Here is a 20,282-nt window from a genome sequence, read left to right on the forward strand (position 1 = left end):
AGCAGCCCCCACTTTTGCTAATAGCCCCAGAAAGACTGGGCCATCCTATCTACAAGACAAAAGGCTGGGCCAGCTTATCTACAACACAAAAGACCTTCACCCTCAGGACATAATAGGATTACCCATCTCACCACATGGCACCTGGGAAGATTACATCACCCAGCAAGATTCAACCAAGCATGGGAGTTTGACAACCAATCAGGATACATCTCTTGCCACAGGAACAGGAAGCAAGTTCAAAGCCCAACAGAGGGTATAATTCAATCTCCCTCTCTCACCCATGTGTTCATTTTGCCCAGGACCTCAAACCATGTGATCCTGTCCACCATTAAACCATCTTTCCAAATAGCCTCCATGTTTCCAATGTCTTTCTCCGCACTTGGAACTGAACCCAGATGGACATTTCTTCCAACAGAGGGAATTGTATATTTCTGACATGATAAATATAGGGGAAGCTTATGTATCATTTTTTGTCATCTATTCCTAAGCTCTGCTTTCCATTCAACAGACTTCAAGACTCTAAGACAGTTTTATAACAGTTTTCCTTTATTATTACAGGTACTCCTTGACATATGACCACAATTGAGCTCAAAATTTATGTTGCTAAGCAAGAAATTTGTTCAGTGAGTTTTGCTCCATTTTATGACTTTTCTTGCCACAATTGTTAAGTGAATCACTGAAGTTATTAAATTAGTAACACCGTTTTTAAGTGAATCTGACTTTCCCATTGACTTTACTTGCCAGAAGTAACAAAAGGGGATCATATGACCCCGGGACACTGCAACCGTCATAAATATGAAACCAACATCTGAATTCTGATCACATGATCATGGGGATGCTACAACAGTCATAAGTGTGAAAAATAGTCATAAGTCACTTTTTTCAGTGCCGTTGTAACTTCAAATGGTCACTAAATGAACTGTTGTAAGTCAAGAACTACCTGTATTTTACAATAGATGAAATGAGGCCAGTCTATTATGGGTATCATACCACATTGCTGAGTTACCAAATACGGTGCTCAGATGTCCAGAATTATGTTGGATAGCCTGAATTTTTTTTAACATCTTCTCTCTATGTACCTCCAATGTCTAGGACTCACCTTTTGCCCTGCTTTCATTATCTCTTATGCAGGGCTCCATCCTGGACTGTAAAACTCCAATCGACCATTGGATGGCAGCAAAAACTCAGGTGTTCTGAAACCCTTAGCTGTCACATGATGTCCCTTGGATTGTTGTAGCTCAGACATGGTAACCCTACACTCGTCTGGCTTCTAATGGGACCAGGCTTGGAGGCAGTAAGAGGGGGTGACTTGGCTGGCTTCCAAGGAGAGTATAGTGGTGAGGCAGAAAGATATGTGGGGAGTGACTTGTGGCCAAATAAATAGCTGGGACAGAATAGAGCTTCCAATATTTTATCTCTTTCTCTACCACGATCTATCGGTTTTTTTAAAAAACCTGAACATTTAATCCATTTGTGCCTAAGTGAAGGGCAGAAGGGAATGAAACAACAAGAAAGCCATGTTATTTACTGGCCAATAATAATTCTGTCTCTTATATCATATAGTAGGATATCATAGTTGATAGTACTGAACACCATTGAGAAATCTAAAAGGACCACTGGAAAGTCTAAAAGGACTACAAAGGCTGCATTCCCTCATCTAAGTCCCAGTAAAAATCATGTACCAGAGCAATCAGTGTAATTTCCACCCCATGACCAGGTCTGAAGCCTAAATGAAGTGGATCCAGATAACCCATTTCCTCTAGCATCATTTGTAGCTGATTTCCCATCACCTTCTATAAGAGGTAAAGAATGTGCAAAATTGTCAGATAAAGCCTGAATCAGAGATTGTAGTTGTTTTTCAGTTGGAAGTGCAATCAGCTCATCGCCATCATTCTTTCTTTCATTTTGACCTCCTTTCTTAAGGTTCTCTAACGAGTGGGTGGGGGAGGGCGGGGAACCTTTTTAATCCTCATAGGATTTATGAATATTTGCTTAATTAATCACCTGCCATTTAATCTATGAATTGAATCAGTGAAATTAACTGGCTTTTTCCCAGACTCCACTTTCTTTTTAAGACACAGTTGAAAGGATAAAACATCTTACTATATTATACATGCAAAAACAGGAGTTCCAGTAATAATGGAAAACTAACTTTAATTAGAGGAAAGCCAACCTGTACAAAATTTGCATGCTCCATGAAAGAACATTTCAATGAATACCTAAAGCACACCACCCAGAATTAAAAGTGCTCCTTTTAAAATGTCCAAGTGCACAACTATATGGCATGCTAGGTGGCTCAGTGGCTAAGACGCCGAGCTTGTTGATCAGAAAGGTCGGCAGTTCAGTGGTTCGAATCCCTAGTATAGGTCTCCTGCATGAGCAGGGGGTTGGACTAGATGACCTCCAAAGGTACGTTCCAACTCTGTTACTGTTACCTGTTTCTGTTATATAAAATCCTGCAAGAGCCCAATTTCTAATGCCTCAGGGAACTGAAGAATGGTTATTCAGAGGAGGGAGCATTTTTACAGCTAAGGCCACACTGACTGAAAATAGAAAAGTTTTTAAAATCTCCCTGCCAGGACAGAGATTGACAGTGATGTCACCAAAAATGGGTAAATCCCAAATTTGTGTTTTGCCAGGGTAGAAATTTGGGAGGCTGATTTTTTTTAGTGTATTTAAATATGTTAAGTTTTGTGCTATATGACAATATGTTTTAATTCTAGCTATTAAAAACAAACTAAAGTAAAATGTATTATAATGAAGGTGCTCCTTGGGCCATAAAAAGAGTCTTGATTAAAAGAATCCCCCTCCAAAAAAATTCAGAGATCATGTAATTAGTAAAATCTTGCTGAAATCTGCCCACAAACTGAGCCAATGATGCAGGATTACTGTAATACCAGATGGAAAAACAAAATGTGCAGGTTAAGCTACAATGCAATGGGTTTTTTTAAATTTCCTATCATAGTTGGTTCTACCTTTAGATAAGGAGGCTTATCTATTTTATATTTATATTTTACGTTTATGATTTGTAAAGGCTGAGGTGGAATTATAATTTTGAGTTGTAGCACAGGTTCTCTCACATGGGTTTTGCTAAGATTAATGTTAAGAAAAGAAAGTGGTTTGTTGTTTAAATGGGGGGTAGAAGAGTGATTGTTGGAGTCTGACCTCTTGGCACAACCAAGAGATTTATCAAAGGGTGCATGTGACTAAGTTAAGTAAGAGACACAGCCCCAGCTTGAAGGAAACAGCTGCTCATTTTTGCTTTCACACTTGGCAGCTGGACAAAGAAGGGAGATGTTTGTGTTGAATACCTCTGCAAAACTGACTACAGTAAGTGATTTTCCCTGTTGTCCTTGGGTTGGGAATGTGTTTGCATTTTTTTTTAAAGCCAGGAATATTTCTTTTTCTCTTGTAGCTTGTCTCGTAAAAGTTGAAATCTAGCTTGCTATCTCATGGATCTAGTTCCACAAACTATCTTTTAACTAACTAATACACGGACATGGCTTAGTTTGCTTCAGTGAAAGAAAAATAAATAAAGCTAACAAACTACAGTGTAATTGCTTTTCAAGGGTATTCGGCTTGGCTAACCATGTGCGATTTAGAATGGGGGATGCTGTGTCTTTAAAGAGCAAATACTCACAGCTGCAGCAGCTGCTGTTGTTGTAGTATTGCTGTTGCCGGAGAAGCTGTACCTTGTACAAGTCTTCCTCCCATAAAACAAGGTACAAGAATGCAGTCCTGCTTATGGTGTGCCGGCTTTTGTTTCCTTACAATGTCACGAAGAGGCTCACGATGTCAAGCGCCTTGTATAACACTGAGGCTGTTCTATGGCAATTCAGAAGAGAGCTCAGTAGTTTTCAGTGGCAGCTATCTGGGGAAAACATATTGCTGACTTTGGGCTAATAAAAATGCAGCAGAGACGAATGCTATCATGTATCATGGTGCCAGACAAGGCTTCCAAAAATATTGTTCCTGTCTGCATAGTTATTGGGATTGCCAGGAGAGAACTCCTTGTTGCTTCTTGTAGCAGAACAAGGAGTCCCTTAATTGCTACTAGCTGTTGGAAGTTGCTTAAGTTCTTGATAAGGACTCTGTTGTCCTACTGCTTGCATAAATTACTTAAAAGTCTGAGGGGAGGAGGAAAGCTGATTGTCTTTGAGGCTGTTGTCAGCTTCTAGGAGCCTCTGATTGGCCACTGTGAGAAATAGGATGCTCCCTGGGTGGACTTTGGGTCTTGATGTTCTTTTTTAACTCAATGAAACAATTCAAGGTTGCCCGTGGAGCCAGAATTATAGGGGCTGAAGTGATCAGAATAGAATTCTTTAGAATAGAATAGAATTCTTGATTGGCCAAGTGTGATTGGATACACAAGGAATTTGTCTTTGGTGTATATGCTCTCTGTACATAAGGAGAATAAAATACATTCATCAAGAATAAAAAGATACAACACTTAGTGATAGTCAAGGTTACTAATAAGCTATCAAATCGTACTGGGAAACAAAAACAATATAAATTGAAAGAGACAAGCAACATGGTTATAGTAATAAGTGGGAAGAGATAGATACTAGTAATAGTAAGGAAGAGAAGAATAATAGTAATACAGTCTTAGTAAATAATTTGACAGTGTCGTGGGAATTAGTTGTTAAGCAGAGTGATGGCATTTGGGAAAAAACTGTTCTTGTGTCTAGTGTGTTCTGGTGTGCACTGCCCTATAGCGTCGTTTTGAGGGTAGAAGTTGAAACAATTCATGTTCAGGATGTGAACAGTCTGTAGATATTTTCACGACCCTCTTTGTGACTCATGTAAGTTGAAGGTGATGTGGCAAATAAGCCACCCTACCAGGATTACTGCTAATTAAAGCAACTTTAATTCCTACCTGTGACAAGTCTTCTCTGCGTTTTATGATCACGGGTGGCATTCGAACTTGTCTCCATGCCTACATTTTTGCTTTAAAGATTAAATTTCTGTAGTCATAATGATGCTGCAAGCTGTAGAGGCTCAGACGATTTCCTGTCTTGTCCAGGTTGACAGTTTTGATTGGACTACTATTTCAGGAATGCAAAAGTGAAAGTAAAGTGTGAAATGTCATGCTGGAAAAGGGAAGAACAGGAATGATATTTGTGTTGATTTTATAACCGAAGTCATGGCAATCTAAGGAAATCCACAGTTATGATTATTAAGTATAAGTGGCTAAGATTGATAGGTGTAGTTGAACTAGTGGTTTAGGCACCAACTTAAAAGCGAGAGACTATGAGTTCTGATCACGCTTTAGCCGTGAAAGCCAGTTGGGTGGCCTTAGGCCAGTTGTTATCTCTCAATTGAACTCATCCAGAGGGTTGTTGCTGTGGGGAAAATAGGAGCAGGAACGTGTGTTGGATATGTTTGCTGTTTTGGGTAAAAATAATAAAGGCTGGATACAAATAAAATAAATAATCCAGATCTCCCAGTTAATTGGAGGAATTATATTGTCCATCATTTAAATGCTAGCACTTGATTTTATGTGTGGGAATTTCCATTGCTGTATGGAAACCTGATTGCATTCTGTTTCTTTCCATGAGATAAGTGATATAATCTCACCATTTTCCTGCATTAATTCAAAACCTTTCAAAAATTACTTGTCTTTTTCTTGTTTTCAGCAGCTAATGTTTCTCTGGTCTATTGTAATAGTAGCAAAACAGCAACCATTCTATGTCTAGAGCCAGCAATCCACCAAATTTTAAAACTTTCTGCCTGGCCACCTATAATTGGAAATTCTGAATTAGGATTATCTTTGCTCTAGATAAGGGTTTTAAGTCTTTCTCCCTTTTGTCACGAAAATTGGTCCTCAGAAGTACTGATTGCCTGGATTAGGGGAAACACATGTATACATAAAAAGATACTTCAAGGGAATAGTTTTCACTAGAAAATTGGGGAAAATGAAAAAGGTTAATCTTCTCTCCTTGTACCAGGATCTTCATCCAGATTACTTTTAAAGGGAACAGAAAAGCAGGCATGCATTTTACAATCCTTTTTGCTAAAGAGATGCCCAAAGCAGATCTTTCATGTCTATAACTTTTCCCCCAAGGCCTTTGTTGTGGTTTGAGGAAAAAAAGAATATTCAGTACCAGATAGCCCACTTCTAAACTATTATGGAAGGAAAATAAGGAACAGAGTTTATTGGATTTTCCCAGAGAAAATCAATGTGTTTTTTTTTTAATTTCTAATTCAAAGTTAGTACCCTGATCATTGATCTCTCTCCTTTTGGCCAGTGAAATTGAAACACACACAAGATTCAGGAGACATCTTTAGCAAAAAACATAGAATTCTATATTGCTTCTTATTTTCTCCCTTCATGCCAGTGAAAATGTACTTTTTTAGCATATAGTACAATCCCCTTAGTAACCCTGTGAGTTAATTGATGTGGAATTCTATGAGAGAGACGGTGTGTGAACAACAGATAGCAGCAGGGGTCAGGAATGTGTGAAATCACATTTAGGAGTTCCCAGACAAATTAATGGATTTTCCATTCACATGGAAGGTGTTAATGTAATTGCTGTAAATGGACAGGTGAATTTTAGTGGGAAGAAAACGCTAGAAACAAAATACTACCAGGGAGGTCAAATAAAAGTGAAGGCGTGGTCTTTCTAAATTACAGAGTTTAGAATACAAGCACAGCATTGAATGTACAGTAAAACTGTTGAGCCCAAGTTATGCCTCCAAGGAAGTCCCAGTATGCACAAGGATTTGGGACTTCATAATATAGCCCAGAATTTCAAAATTCTGATGTTCAGATATTCAGCCTCATCCTGAATCTTACTGGTTATGAAAGTTGACATCTTTTCTTTTGAGAGGCAGTGTCTTTAACTTTGGCCTGGCTTATGGAAATGTAGAAATTCTAAAAAGCATCTTTGACAGAAGAAAAAGTAGGCAGTCCTGTTTAGGTGGTATAGTTTCTTAAAGTTGGTGCAGGAAATAAGTTGTGTTTATCGCTTCAGATATGTGATTCGAAGAGAGCCTTGTCTGAATTCTAAAGTGAATTCAATTCTGATTTTGCATTATGACAATCCTGTGTATTACCAATAAATCTTATCTGCAACAGTAGCCTTCCTCTTCTAATTACATTAAAAACATGTTGAAAAACGTGCATTCTACGTGGCTACGTTGACTGGGAAGGTGCCTGATTGAGGATGGTAATCTATGGCTATTATATGGATTGCAATAGTTAAAGAGTTGAACTTGGTGTGAGAAGACCCAGAATTGTGTCCCTTATCACTCATGGAATTAACTGGAAGGGAAAATTATGGCTATGTGGATAAAATGAGGAGAGATCCTATAATATACTACATGAGTTTTCCAGAACTGGCATATTAAGCAGATACAAATAACAACAAAATACAAATTTGTAGAACAGAGTCTTTATAATTTAAGTCTGACTTATGAAAAAAGCATAGTTGCGCTAATACTAATGTCATCATCATATACTGGTGCCTTTATGAGACCACTCTGTAATGAAAGAACTAAGTCCATGATGAATATTCCCTCCAAAAATGGCTTGGGTAAATAAATTAAAATTTATGTAAGTACTGATCACGCACTAAATATAGCACAGAGTTGGTCAATGTAGTTTGATACCTGTTTCCTAGCGTAACCTCTTTTGGGGGAGGGGCTTGATTTCTCCTGATCTGATGAAGAATCCTGATTGAATGGAAACAATAAACCTATATCAATGTAATAGCGCTATTCATAAACATGGTTATCTTAGATTTTTTTGCTGTTTTTATTGATAGGTACTTTTTGTCTCTAGCAGTTTCTTTTCTAAAGAGATTATGAGATTTTAATAGCAAAAATGGGCTTGGCAAATACAACAGTTATAAGTTATAAGAGCCGTGGTGGTGTAGTGGTTAGAATGCAATATTGCAGCTAATTCTGCTGACTGCCAGGAGTTCGATCCTGAGCGGCTCAAGGTTGACTCAGTCTTCCATCCTTCTGAGGTCTGTAAAATGGGGAGCCAGACTGTTGGGAGCAATATGTTGACTCTGTAAACCACTTAGAAAGGGCTGTAAAGCATTGTGAAGCAGTATATAAATCTAAGTGCTATTGCTATTGTGCCTTATTCATATCTGATGTTTTATTTCATGTACTGCTGGGTGTGCTATTATTTACAATAATTCACTTGACTTCTCTTTATGAAGATTAAACTGTTTGCCAATTTTTTTCAATAGAATATAAATATTTCAGATGAATAAATACAGTGATTGCACTCTCAAACTTAAATTGACTATTTGTGTTTTAAATTTAGTCAGCAGGAGAAATATTTTTTTTTCTTGTTAGCATTTGTATTTCAACAATTTCTTTGAACAAACTGGAGGAATAATTATTATTTATTTACAACAGTTATATCTTGCTGAGTCAAACTATATTCACAAAGCATCTTACAATTAAGATAAATAACATTTATTGTACTTTTATTAACAGTGGTATGTAATGATCATTCTAAAGTTGTGGCAAACCATCCATCAGGAAGGCAGAGCTGTCTTCTTTTGCAGTTATTGCCCAACCTATTCTCACTTGTCAGTTATGAAAGCTCTGCATAAGCTGTTTCTGAGATGCAGCTATCCAGTGTTCAGGTTTAATTCCCAAAAGGTGCTAGGAAAATAAACATAGCAGCTGTCCGTTACTCTTGAAAGCAGCTGCATCGTATCCTGGGCTCATGGGATAGCAACAAGAAAAGACACAGCTGCTTGGACTTGGAGAGATGACCTACATTCAAACTGCCATGTGCTCTGCAACATCTTTTTGGAATCAATTCCAAAGCTCTGGACAGTTCTGTTAACTTTCTGCGAAGATGAACTGAATTATAAACCCTGATGTAAACATCTCCTTTCTCATCATCTTTCCACAGTTTTTTGAAGTGTCACAGAGAATGCAACTTACAGTTATTGAATGGGGCCCTTCCTGCTTTTCGTTGTTGTGGTGAAAGTGTGGTCATCTTTTTGACAAGGATCAAAGGACAATGGAGTCCAACACCCTTGGAAAAGCTGCAACACTGGATGAACTATTAAATACCTGCATTAAAATGTTTGGTACAAATCTTAAATATATATTTTAACTCATCTAAACAATTTCCTCTTACCAGTAATTTACTATATGCTGTGTATTAACCCTACTTGTTGCCTATCATTGCATTCATAGTGGCTTGGATTCATAATATTTGGACTAATTCATTTAGTATAATTATATTTTATCTTAATATTATTTTAATTCAGGGTTGTTAGTTTCAAAGTTGTTAGAACTTTCCCTGTAAACTGAAATTATGAATTATTTGAGGCTGGTCAAATTAAAACATTCCATTGTAATACTGACCAAAATTAAATTTAGTAGAAGGGTTTAATAAAATGCTGCTTGTGCATCGTATGTGAAAAACTGGTCCATATTTTGGTTGTCATGGGAAAAGGTTGTGGTAACAAAAAAGAATCGCTAAATTGGCTATTCTTGAAGTATACATGATATACTTCATCAACCAAGCACACTACGTAAAAACTATTGTATGTTCATCATAACTTCATAAAGTCAGTTTCTTATGCAGAGATTTGTATTGATATATCTAATTCATCAACCAGTTATAAGAAATAGTACATAAATAGGCTGGGATATAGGACAAAATGGCCATGGTGATGTAGGGCTTAAAATGCAGTACTGCAGGCAAACTCTACCCACAGCTTGGAGTTCAATCCTAATGGGGCTCAAGGTTGATGTACTCTTCCATCCTTCCAAAGTCAATAGAATGAGGACCCAGACTGTTGGGGAATATGCTGATGTTGTAAACCACCCAGAAAGTGCTGTAGAGCACTATGAGGTCGTATAGGGTTATTGCTATTGCCTCACTACCCTGTTTTCCCCAAAATAAGACATCCCCTGATAATAAGCCCAAATAGGCTTTTGAGTGCATGGCAATAAGGCCAAGCGCTTATTTCAGGGTTCAAAAAAATACAACACAGGGTCTTATTTTCGGGGAAATACGGTAGGACAATATCTGTAAAATAATTTTACCAACTTGATACTGTCTGACCATACATTGGAAAGAATGTTTAAGGAAATTGAAGTCCAATATATCTATCAGGTACTAGATTGGGGAAATGTATCCTACAGAACTGCCTGGTGTACCCACATTTTTACTCTAATACTGTATGCCAAATGAATGGATTTTTTTGATAAATTCATTTCATTTCACAACATAAAACTTTATTTTTATTTTGTTTTCATTTAGAAATATTTAGCAATATTTGTACAGGAATTTAACATTTGGATGCTTTTTTTCATTCAGTCTGAATATGTTCTGTTTTTGGTTTATCTGTTTTTTTACAGATGTCAAAGGGGAGCTGAATGGCAATAATTTGCCGAGAACTTTTCTTTTAATGCATCGATGGTATCTGTCATCCACAGAATTGGCAAATAAACTTCTCTCCCTATATCCTTTCTGAGAGTTATGTTGATGATTCTAAGAATCAGTTTATCTAAAATATTTTCAAAGTAGAATTTGATGATAGTGAAGCCATTTCACAAGCATAATTAAAATCTAAAAACAATTATTTTTATTTGGAGGAAGATAAATGAACTCTAATTGTACTTGTGGTTGCAGTCTTCCATTTTGCAGGCAGCTGGTATTTCAAGTCAACTATAAATTTCATTAAAAGCCCTTCAATATTATTGAAAAAAGAAAATAGCAATGATTAACTTTGTAGAACAGAGATGAAACAATTGCACATGGTATAAAACTTCATTTCTTCTGGAACTTCAGTGAACTTCTATAGGTGTTCCTATTTGTTGAAATAAAAAAGATTACTAAGCCATCATACACTGGTGCTAAACTGCTGCAGACTATTAACTATTGTAGATTTTTTGTTTTAAACAATGAATAACCTGAGATTGTGTCCAGTTTCATCAAAGTGATCATGGTGGAAAATTAAGCTGTCAAAAGCGCCATAACTTGTATAAGTTATGTATATCTTGTGAATTGCAAAATACATAGAAATATATTATCTTTGTATTGTATTGTAGTACTCTATCCCTATTTATATTGTATTACATTGAATATAGCTTTACGTTTCTATTATAATTGTAATTGTAATACAATTTGTATTTGTAATAATGTAATAAATACTTACATCCTGCCTTTCTAATATTGTGTGGGTATTATATTTAAGGAGAAAAGCATGAAAGAAATGTTAAGTATCAGATTCAATTACAATTAAACTATGCAACTGTAGTAGCTTAATCAAAATGCTCTGTTTAAGCAAATTAAAAAAACCAAAGAAATTTTTTTTAAAACCTCTTTAACTAATTTACATATAGAAATGCCAATGGAGGAAACTGCAGTGAAATCCGCTTAAAAATCTGTTACTTTATGAGGTAAATGAAATTTTAAATTTAACTAGAAATGTACTTTTACAGTTTTCAAGGCTTAAGGGAAGGAACCCTCCTATTTAAATTGAAACTATTGGTGGAGCTAAACTAAGTGCAAAGTGATTCCAAATAGCCATGATGGAAGGCTCCAGAATCAAATCCCCTCATACTTCTATTTAATAAGCAATTGCCACTAGGCTTGGAAAGACATACTTCCATATCTCTTGAAGCCCCATTGCCAGTCAGAGGGTGTGATTAGACAACTAGCGTCCTTGTTTGCATAAACCTCTAGAGCAGTGATAGCAATCCTTTTGGGCTCAGTGTGTCAAAAATTCAGAAAATACCCACCTTGATTCTGGTGACATGTCATTCATTTCCCACCCCCCACCCCCTGGACAAAAGAGAAATGAAGAGCAATAAATTATCTAAATGTATTATTAATAGATAAATACTTACATAATTGTAAATATTTTTCAAAATGCTTATCTAAGGCAATTCTAGATTGCATAAAGCCTGGATACTTTGGAGAATGCTCTTGCATGGCCTTGCAACCCTCCAAAAAGAGCAGAAAATCATATCATGTTCTTGTATGTAGAGATCTCAGAGGCTCCATGAGAGCAGGGCCCTCTCACGTGACTTCCAGAGGGTCCAGAGGCCTGGTGTGTCAGTAAAAAATGTCAAGGCATGTCACCTGTGACACAACTGCCATAGGTTCACTGCTCTAGGATAATTAAATAGTGTCCCAGAGTTGATAAGAAGAGAGTAGAACTTATTTGCAAGGGAATCCTTTTTGGTTTTTATAGAAGAATTATTGTGTATGGGTGTTGTTTCGCTGTTAGAATAAATGTCTAAAGCTAAATATTTAATATTCATGGAGCTGCTGTTCATGGAGTAGAAAACATTCAATGGTTGAGAGACCACTTAGTAATCCAATGGGACCCATGCACAGACAATATACCCAGTTGAGATAATTGATGAAAAGTATGGTCTTCTCTGGTTGTGAATTCTGCTAATATATAGCGTAAGAAATCCATGGGCAGATAATATGACTAATTCTTGTCTTAACAATTTCAGGTACTGGATTTTGGAATTTCCTGCAGAATTTAATCTGGATCTTGGTTTGGTTCATCTGACTGAGGAGTTTCAAGAATTAGCTTGCCATCTAGGTTATGAAGAACATATACACCTTATTGACATTTCTAGCATGTAAGGATTATCACCTGTGAGGTACCATTATTAAACTAGGATTCTCAACAGCATTATAAAGAAGCAAAAATGAATCAGTGTGACATATTTGAAATGTCCTGTTTTATTATATGCTATATAAAGGGTTTTAATAATCTTCACATCAAATGCTAACTACCAAACTCATAATGTCAGTCATGTCAAACTATTAGTAATGATGAAGAATTATATAATAGCTGCCTCTTTAGATAACTGGAAAGAGAGTGTATTTCTTATTGTTGTCAATCTATATAACATAAAATATTTTGTTTGGAACGTTTTATATATATATAAAATTTTCTGGAAATATAGATCCTGATTATAAAGTAATCTGGCTAGCTTTCTATAGTCATTCTCAAAGTCCTGAAAAGAAACAAAAGGGCACCTTTCCGGCAACATGTCCCTAGATGTGCAGAAGGCATTGAGGTATAACCTCAAAATGTGAGGTTCACATTTCCCAGTCAAACATTTTTTTAAAATTTCTCAAGTATCTAAGGTATTCTTAATTAGATCGTGACTCTGCTGTCAAATGTTGATATCCACAGTTCCAAATCCTAAGTACTAACTATATTCAACTATACTGACAGCCTCTCAATGTAATTTCCCCCCATTTAATTTTTGTACATATTGTTAATGTTGACCCAATATGATAGACTGCTCTATAAAGATTTCAAAATTGATAGTATTTTGAGGTAGCACACACTAGATCAATATAATTATCTCACATTCCAGCCTGATTTCACAGTCTTGAAAAAATGTTTCTGGAAAAAGTTGAAAAATATGTAAGGAAATCATCTAGCCCGATAAGAGTAAGTTGAGCCTTCTCTAAGATGATATTCTTTCAATGCTTTGGATATTAACTTCCATCATTCCAAACCAGCATGCCTGAGGTTAATTTTCTGTGATTGTGGGTTGTGGAATTGTTTTGAGTTATCCTGGTAAGAAAGAAAGGAAAAACCAATCAAATCTAATAACAGTGAACAGAGGGACTTTCCCATTCCAGAACTAAAAGCAATTTAAGTAATTGCTTCTGGAAACAGAAAACAGGACTTTTACATTAATGGTTTATTCTTGTATTTCCTAGAAGCATTTGGCTGGGTGGCCATTGCTGGATCTGATGTACTTTTGCTTTGATCCACAGACTTCTGCTTATACGCTTATGCAGGAAGTCCTCAATTTACTATCACAACTCAGCCCAAAATTTCTGTTACTAAGTGAAACTTTTGTTAACTGAATTTTGCCCCATTTTACAACCTTTTTGCCAGAGTTGTTAAGTGAATCACTGCAGTTCTTAAGTTAGTAAGATGGTTGTTAAATAAATCTGGTTTCCCCATTGAGTTTGCTTGTTGGAAGGTTGCAGAAGCTGATCATATGATCCCAAGGCACTGCAAATGTCATAAATATGAATCAGTTGCCAAGCATCTGAATTTTGATCATGTGGCCACGGGGATGCTGCAATGGTCGTAAGTGTGAAAAATAGTCATAAGTCATTTTTTCAGTGCCATTGTAAGTTCGAACGGTCACTAAATGAACTGTTGTAAGTTGAGGACTACCTGTACCTGTCTCAGCACACTGACTAAGAGCAACTCTCTCACTCTCCTTATAGTATATGAAGATTTTAAAGTCTTCTATCTGACTTTACATCAAAAAAGAAAATGGAAGCCTTCTTCTTTATATGCCTTGACAATGGCCATTGTTTTCTTCTGGGGCATCAGATCAGGCCAGGCTCTACATTCTTTCTTTCTTTTTTAACAGACCCTCTTATGATTGGATGAGAAGAATCACACAAAGGAAAAAAACATCCAAGAAAGGAAAAGCTTGTCTATTGTTTGATCACCTGGAACCCGTTGAATTAGCAGAACATCTCACTTTTTTGGAGTATAAGTCTTTCCGAAGGATCTCTGTAAGAATTTTACAATTTCTTATATTACTTTGAATTCATGGCCAAAAGTGCCTATAACTGTGAATCTGACCTTATGATGAAGGTTCCATTAAATGTTATATAAAGTCCCAATAACAGTAGCAATAGCACTTAGACTTATATACCGCTTCACAGTGCTTTACAACCCTCTCTAAGCGTTTTACAGAGCCAGCATTTGGCCCCAACAATTTGTGCCCACATTTTACCCACCTCAGAAGGATGGAAGGCTGAGTCAACTTTGAGCCTGGTGAGATTTGAACTGCTAAATTGCAGTCAGCCGGCAGTCAGCAGAAGTAGCCTGCAATATTTCACTCTTAACTACTGTGCCACGGCAGCTCATGCATGCATGCATTCTCTCTACCTATTGACTCTAGCATCAAGAGATAATTTGTTTATTGCATGTATGAAGTATCAGTGATAAATTATTAACCAAATCAAACAGAATCAAACAGAATGGGTGGGATGCATTGAATTATGGGTGTGGGCACGTGTGAGAGAGACCCCCCCGCGCTCCCCCCTCTTTTGGCACGCAATGGCAAAAAGGTTAGCCATCACTGGAGTAGGGCTTTTGTAGCAAATGTAGGAATTCTTGGATTTGCTTTCCCAGCAAATCTGGAGGGCACCATCTTGGGGATGGATTAACATGATTTGAGATAACCACATGAGAGTGAAGCTCCTTCCTTTGACTAGTTTACAGATTATCAGAGCTATGTGATCCATGGTTGCCTGGAGAACAATCCAACTCTGGAAAGATCAATTGCTTTATTTAATGGCATCTCAAAGTGGGTCCAATTGATGGTGCTGAGCAAACCAACTCCTCAACAAAGAGCAGAAGTTATCACAAAATTCATCAATGTTGCACAGGTAATTTTATGCTGTTGGAGCCTGATTTAATCCTGTGGAATAAAATTGAATGAAATGCAGGTTAAAAAAGAGTCTGTGAATTTAATGTTTTAAACTGTTTCATATTTAATTTATTCTCTTAGGGGAGAAATCCCTAACACTTGGAGGCTGCTGGGCATATATATGGAATTTCAAAAACATGTTGTAGGCACTGTCAAAAAATGGTTGCTAGGCAGGATTTACCCCATTGCAAAATGTCAGACTTATAAGGTTTTCAGAAAGCTATTTGACATCCTTCTAGGCTCGTATCCAATAGGATATTCCCTTTATCTCTACTTATTTTTATTCTTTTGAGGGAGATTGGCAAATTTCCAAGCAAAACACTGGGCAACCACTGCCTATCATTTTCTAGAGGATAAAGTCGTATACTGTTGCTTTGCTTTGTGGCATGCCAGCTTCCCTAAAAATAATACTAAAAGTAAGAGCAGAAGAACATTGTTGGATGCCATTGGGAAAAATCGATAAAAAGTAGAGCATACGTTTAAGTTCTGGTTTTGATGATCCTCACTATGTTACCCACTGGTAAAAAAAAAGACTATATAAAATGAGGGTGAATCATTTTTCAGAAATGTGCTGAGTGTACTTTTATCATACAAGTTACTTCCCTCACTGCAGGCCGACCATATCATGTTCCAAAATGAGAAAGGATAGAATCTGAGGATCTATTTGAAATCTTTTTGATGATGGGAGTTTCCTCTAGATCAGAGGTATCAAACTGGTGGCCGGTGGGCCTGATGCGCCACATGCAGGCCACACCCACCCCAGTTCCGTGAAGGAAAAAAAAGTTGTGATACATCACGTGATGGCAACATGACATGGCGAGTTTGACACCCGTGCGCTAGATCATCCTCTTGCAATTCCCTTTTGATTGATTAATGGATGGCCCTGCTAATAGACCTTTCATGTTCCACAAATGTCACAAGCAGAATGTCACAAGAGCATGGGATGTAAATCATTGTGCCTATCAATCAGGTTCCAAATGAAAAGTGTAAAGACATAAAAAAAAAACACCCTAACTTTCTAATAAATTGTGCACCCCATGCTCTGCAACAAAGGTACAAAACAGTTATTTCTACACTTGTGTTCAATATCAGGACACAAGTACCAAAAAGTGAAGAGTGCATCATGATGTTGCCACATACATTTCTTCATTACTTCTTTTTTTCATCACTGTGGTTTATAACCAAATTCCTATGAATGTCAGCCCTCGGGTCACCAGGGTTGCCATTCTCCCGGGGACCTTACTTCCACGCTGCGTCAGAAGCCTCCAGCTGGAAGGCGCGGCTTCGTCTGGAGGCACTAAGGGAACGATATGTGTAATGGGAATATATGTAAATGACATTGATTCATTGTGAAACAGTTGATCAGTAGATCTATATCTAACTTTATTTCTCTCTATAAAATGTTACAATCATGGACTTAACTCTTGAAATAAATAAATTCCAAACAATATTTAAGCTTGTAATGGAATTTTTCCTTCTTTTTTAATCATTAACTTTGTTCAAAAATAATTTTATTTTATGGATTTATTGACAGCTCTATCAATCCTCAAATTTCAAATATAAACTCCTGAATCCCATTTTAACACATAACTGTTGATGTTTGGTTGTGAAATAACACTCCTCAGTCACAATCCCATCGGTCTAAATTACGATAAAATTGTGTGATTTCACTATCTGGAGATAGTTTATTTGGATTCTTCTCTTCTGAAATCATACATTTGGTCTAGGTCAGGGTTTCCCAATGTTGGGTATTTTAATACTTGTCAGGGAATTCTGAGAATTGAAGTCCACACATCTTCAACTGAAGTTCCCAAGTTTGGTTTAGATGAATAATGAACAATATAACCTTTTAACAAAAATGTTCAAATTTCTCCACAGAAACTTCTTCAGCTTCAAAATTTCAATACACTGATGGCTGTTGTAGGAGGCCTAAGTCACAGTTCTATTTCACGTCTGAAAGAAACTCATTCTTATCTTTCTTCAGAAGTTACCAAGGTATGAGAGTAAACTCACATTTCATTTCTACATAGAGAAAAATTTACCACTGAATTTTTAAATATCATATACTTTTTTCCACTGAAGTAAGGGAGATTGAAAGTATGGATGTTTCTTATCCTGAATCATATGAATCAACCATTGGTCCATCTGATTTAATTACTGACAGCATATTACCATGATCACAGGGGAGGTCTTTTAAAAAAATTCTAAAGTTTTCTAAACTTGGATTTTTGGAAAGCAGTTTATGTATTCACACACAGAACTATGACTCTTTGTCAAATATATGCAGAAATCAATCATCTGGTTTATTTTTGCAATTGGATAATGATTCCCTTTACAAAAAAGTTAGATTTCTAGTCCTCCAGTGTAATTTTTCTAAGTTCCCTCTTAATCAAAGCAAAACCAAGAATGTTCTTGCTGAGTCTTGCTTCTTCTTGGCCTTCTTTGTAGGATTGGGATGAAATGACTGAACTGGTCTCTTCCAATGGAAACTACTGCAACTACCGCAAAACATTTGCAGACTGTATCAACTTCAAAATCCCCATTTTAGGAGTCCACTTGAAGGATCTAATAGCAGTTCATGTAGTTTTTCCAGACTGGATCAATGAGGACAAAGTCAACCTTGTGAAAATGCAGCAGCTTTCAGTCACTTTGAGTGAGCTGGTAGCTCTGCAGACAGCATCCCACCATCTTGAGCCAAATATGGATTTAATTAATCTACTGACGGTAAGATTAATATGCCTTGTGTGGTGCTATTTGAGGATTGTTCAAAAATTTCTGCTGATATACGGTGGAGCTACTCATAATATTTTGGTAGTATGGATACATAACACAATACTGTACTGTAAATCTGGGTTGATCATATAATAACAACAATAATAATAGTCTTTACTGTCATTGTACATCATGTATACAATGAAATTGGTTTGTGTATTTTTTAGCCCAATTTAATAACTCGTAATCAAATTTAAGCTTTAAAAAGTGTAGCCAGACTTTGCTTTAAGGACTTCCTTCATCTATATTCAAAACAGTCTCAGAGGTCCTATCCAGAGATCTACTATCAAAATCAAATAGACTGATAGTCATTATAAACTGGACCTTCTCAATTATGAAGTTCCCTTTTAACTGCTTTATGTGTAGACTTTCAAACAAGTATTTTTAAAAACCATTTTCTCAGCAGCTTTTTTCTAATAAGGTTTTGGTGGTGTTGATCTGAAATGCCTCTGAAAGATCTTTAGAAAATCTTTCTATTCTTTAGTTTGATTTGGTTATTGTTTGGTTTACATTGGAATTGTTTTATATGTTCACATATTTTTATGGAAGCTGTGTTGGGAAAGCTATACCTTGTTTTATTTTTTATGATGTCACATTAAACAACAGAAAAATATTGAGCTGAGAGATCACTCCAGATCACAATCTCTTATAAACGTGATTGGAACAATTGCATCTTGAAAAGATAATGTAATTGCCACTTTTTATTCTAATATGTTCAAAGATTAGAAGCGTGCTGTATCTCCTCTGAAACTTTGAATCACAGCTAGAATACAGAATACTGCTTTCCAGATCAAGAAAGAATCATAGAATCATATCGTTAGCAAAGTTTTTGTTATTGCAAGAGATTATAAAGAGAAGCTCTTTAAATTGAAACTCCCTGTGTCTAATATAAGGACACAAACTTGATCAGTCATGCTTCTACAGCAGCTTGTCATTGTTGCTATAACAAATGCTTCTTTCGTGAATAGTGAGTAATTTTTTTGAAAAAAATGTATTATGTATCAGGGTTCTATCTCTGTTTTCTCTTTAGAATGTTGGGGAGGGCCCAGGTAAACATTCACTTCTCAATTAATATAAATGTTATAAATGTTCCATTTTGGAGTATTGTACCTAGAAACCATGGGATCCTGAAGTCTTTTTAAGAAAATTGTTTTCCTTCAAGTTCTGATGATCAAAGATCAGTAAGCAAGTGATAAACATTAATTCTGTTTTGAACACTATGAAATACTAAACAGCCCCTAAACTGTTGAGTAGCCCTCGGTATTTTGTGCTAAAGCTGATTTAATTCAAATTAAGAACAGGGTCCTGTATTACATACTCCTTTTCAGTGTCATTCTGATTTTCTGTTGGGCATATTGTTGCACTTTAATGGATATTTTTTTCTTCACCGTAGGTTTAGCCAGAGTGAAATAACTATAACAAGTGTATTTAAGGGAAAGTAGAGTGAAAGAAGACTGCCAGCAGTTCCACTTACTACAGCAGTCTGAATTGCTGGCAATGATTCTTAATATTGTTGGGCTCTCTCCCAATTTTTAAATATAATTTATTATGTAATTGGATGAGAGCATCTTTCAGATTTTATTAAACTTTAACAAGAGCAGCTGTAATCACCTTTTTTTTTGCAACTTTATTTTAGTTTAAAAGATAAAAATAACCACACACACACACATGCATGCATATATACATGCTTATAGAAGCATGATTAAAAAAACAATCAAGATCCTTTATGAAAATAAAATAAAAATAGGATATTTAACATGTGCTTTTGTTAGAGACAGCCATCTGAGTTAGATGGAGGAATAATATTTGAAACAGGAGCTCTCTCCCTACAACCTGTTCCTCCAATGCTCCCTACCACACTGTTCAGTCCCTTCCTTCAATGTTTTTCCTGTGTCATTAAGAAGTGCCTTAGTAATGGGTGACCATGGCAGCCAATGTACAATTCACCTGCCCAGAGTGATTGATGAAGGGCAACTAGCAAGGCAATGCTGTGCTTTGGAGAGCTATACAGTTGAGATGCAATTAAATCAATTCCTGGGGTAGTGAAAGTAGGATGTTTGGTTCCAATTCACTGTCTA

The 20,282-nt window shown here is 36.4% G+C and overlaps 1 protein-coding gene across 5 annotated transcripts in view; it reads left to right on the top strand.

Annotated features, from left to right (window-relative positions):
* Positions 1-20,282, top strand: part of RASGRP3 (RAS guanyl releasing protein 3) — a 59,230-nt gene that overhangs the window by 19,180 nt on the left and 19,768 nt on the right. Inside the window, exons 1-9 of one of the 5 annotated variants that reach the window (XM_034428121.3) lie at positions 2,891-3,330; positions 8,882-9,062; positions 10,345-10,447; positions 11,326-11,388; positions 12,457-12,588; positions 14,362-14,509; positions 15,218-15,391; positions 17,311-17,427; positions 17,881-18,156. In XM_034428121.3, the coding sequence (XP_034284012.1) occupies positions 8,993-9,062; positions 10,345-10,447; positions 11,326-11,388; positions 12,457-12,588; positions 14,362-14,509; positions 15,218-15,391; positions 17,311-17,427; positions 17,881-18,156 (1,083 nt within the window). In that variant the 5' untranslated portion in view covers positions 2,891-3,330; positions 8,882-8,992. Of the gene's footprint in view, positions 1-2,890; positions 3,331-8,881; positions 9,063-10,344; positions 10,448-11,325; positions 11,389-12,456; positions 12,610-14,361; positions 14,510-15,217; positions 15,392-17,310; positions 17,428-17,880; positions 18,157-20,282 lie in introns of those variants that run through there. The other 4 variants (XM_034428125.3, XM_034428124.3, XM_034428122.3 and 1 more) reach the window with 4 other exon arrangements.

This window comes from Pantherophis guttatus, chromosome 1 (genome assembly GCF_059756535.1).
Source record: "Pantherophis guttatus breed Tessera chromosome 1, ASM5975653v1, whole genome shotgun sequence".
Classification (NCBI taxonomy): domain Eukaryota; kingdom Metazoa; phylum Chordata; class Lepidosauria; order Squamata; family Colubridae; genus Pantherophis; species Pantherophis guttatus.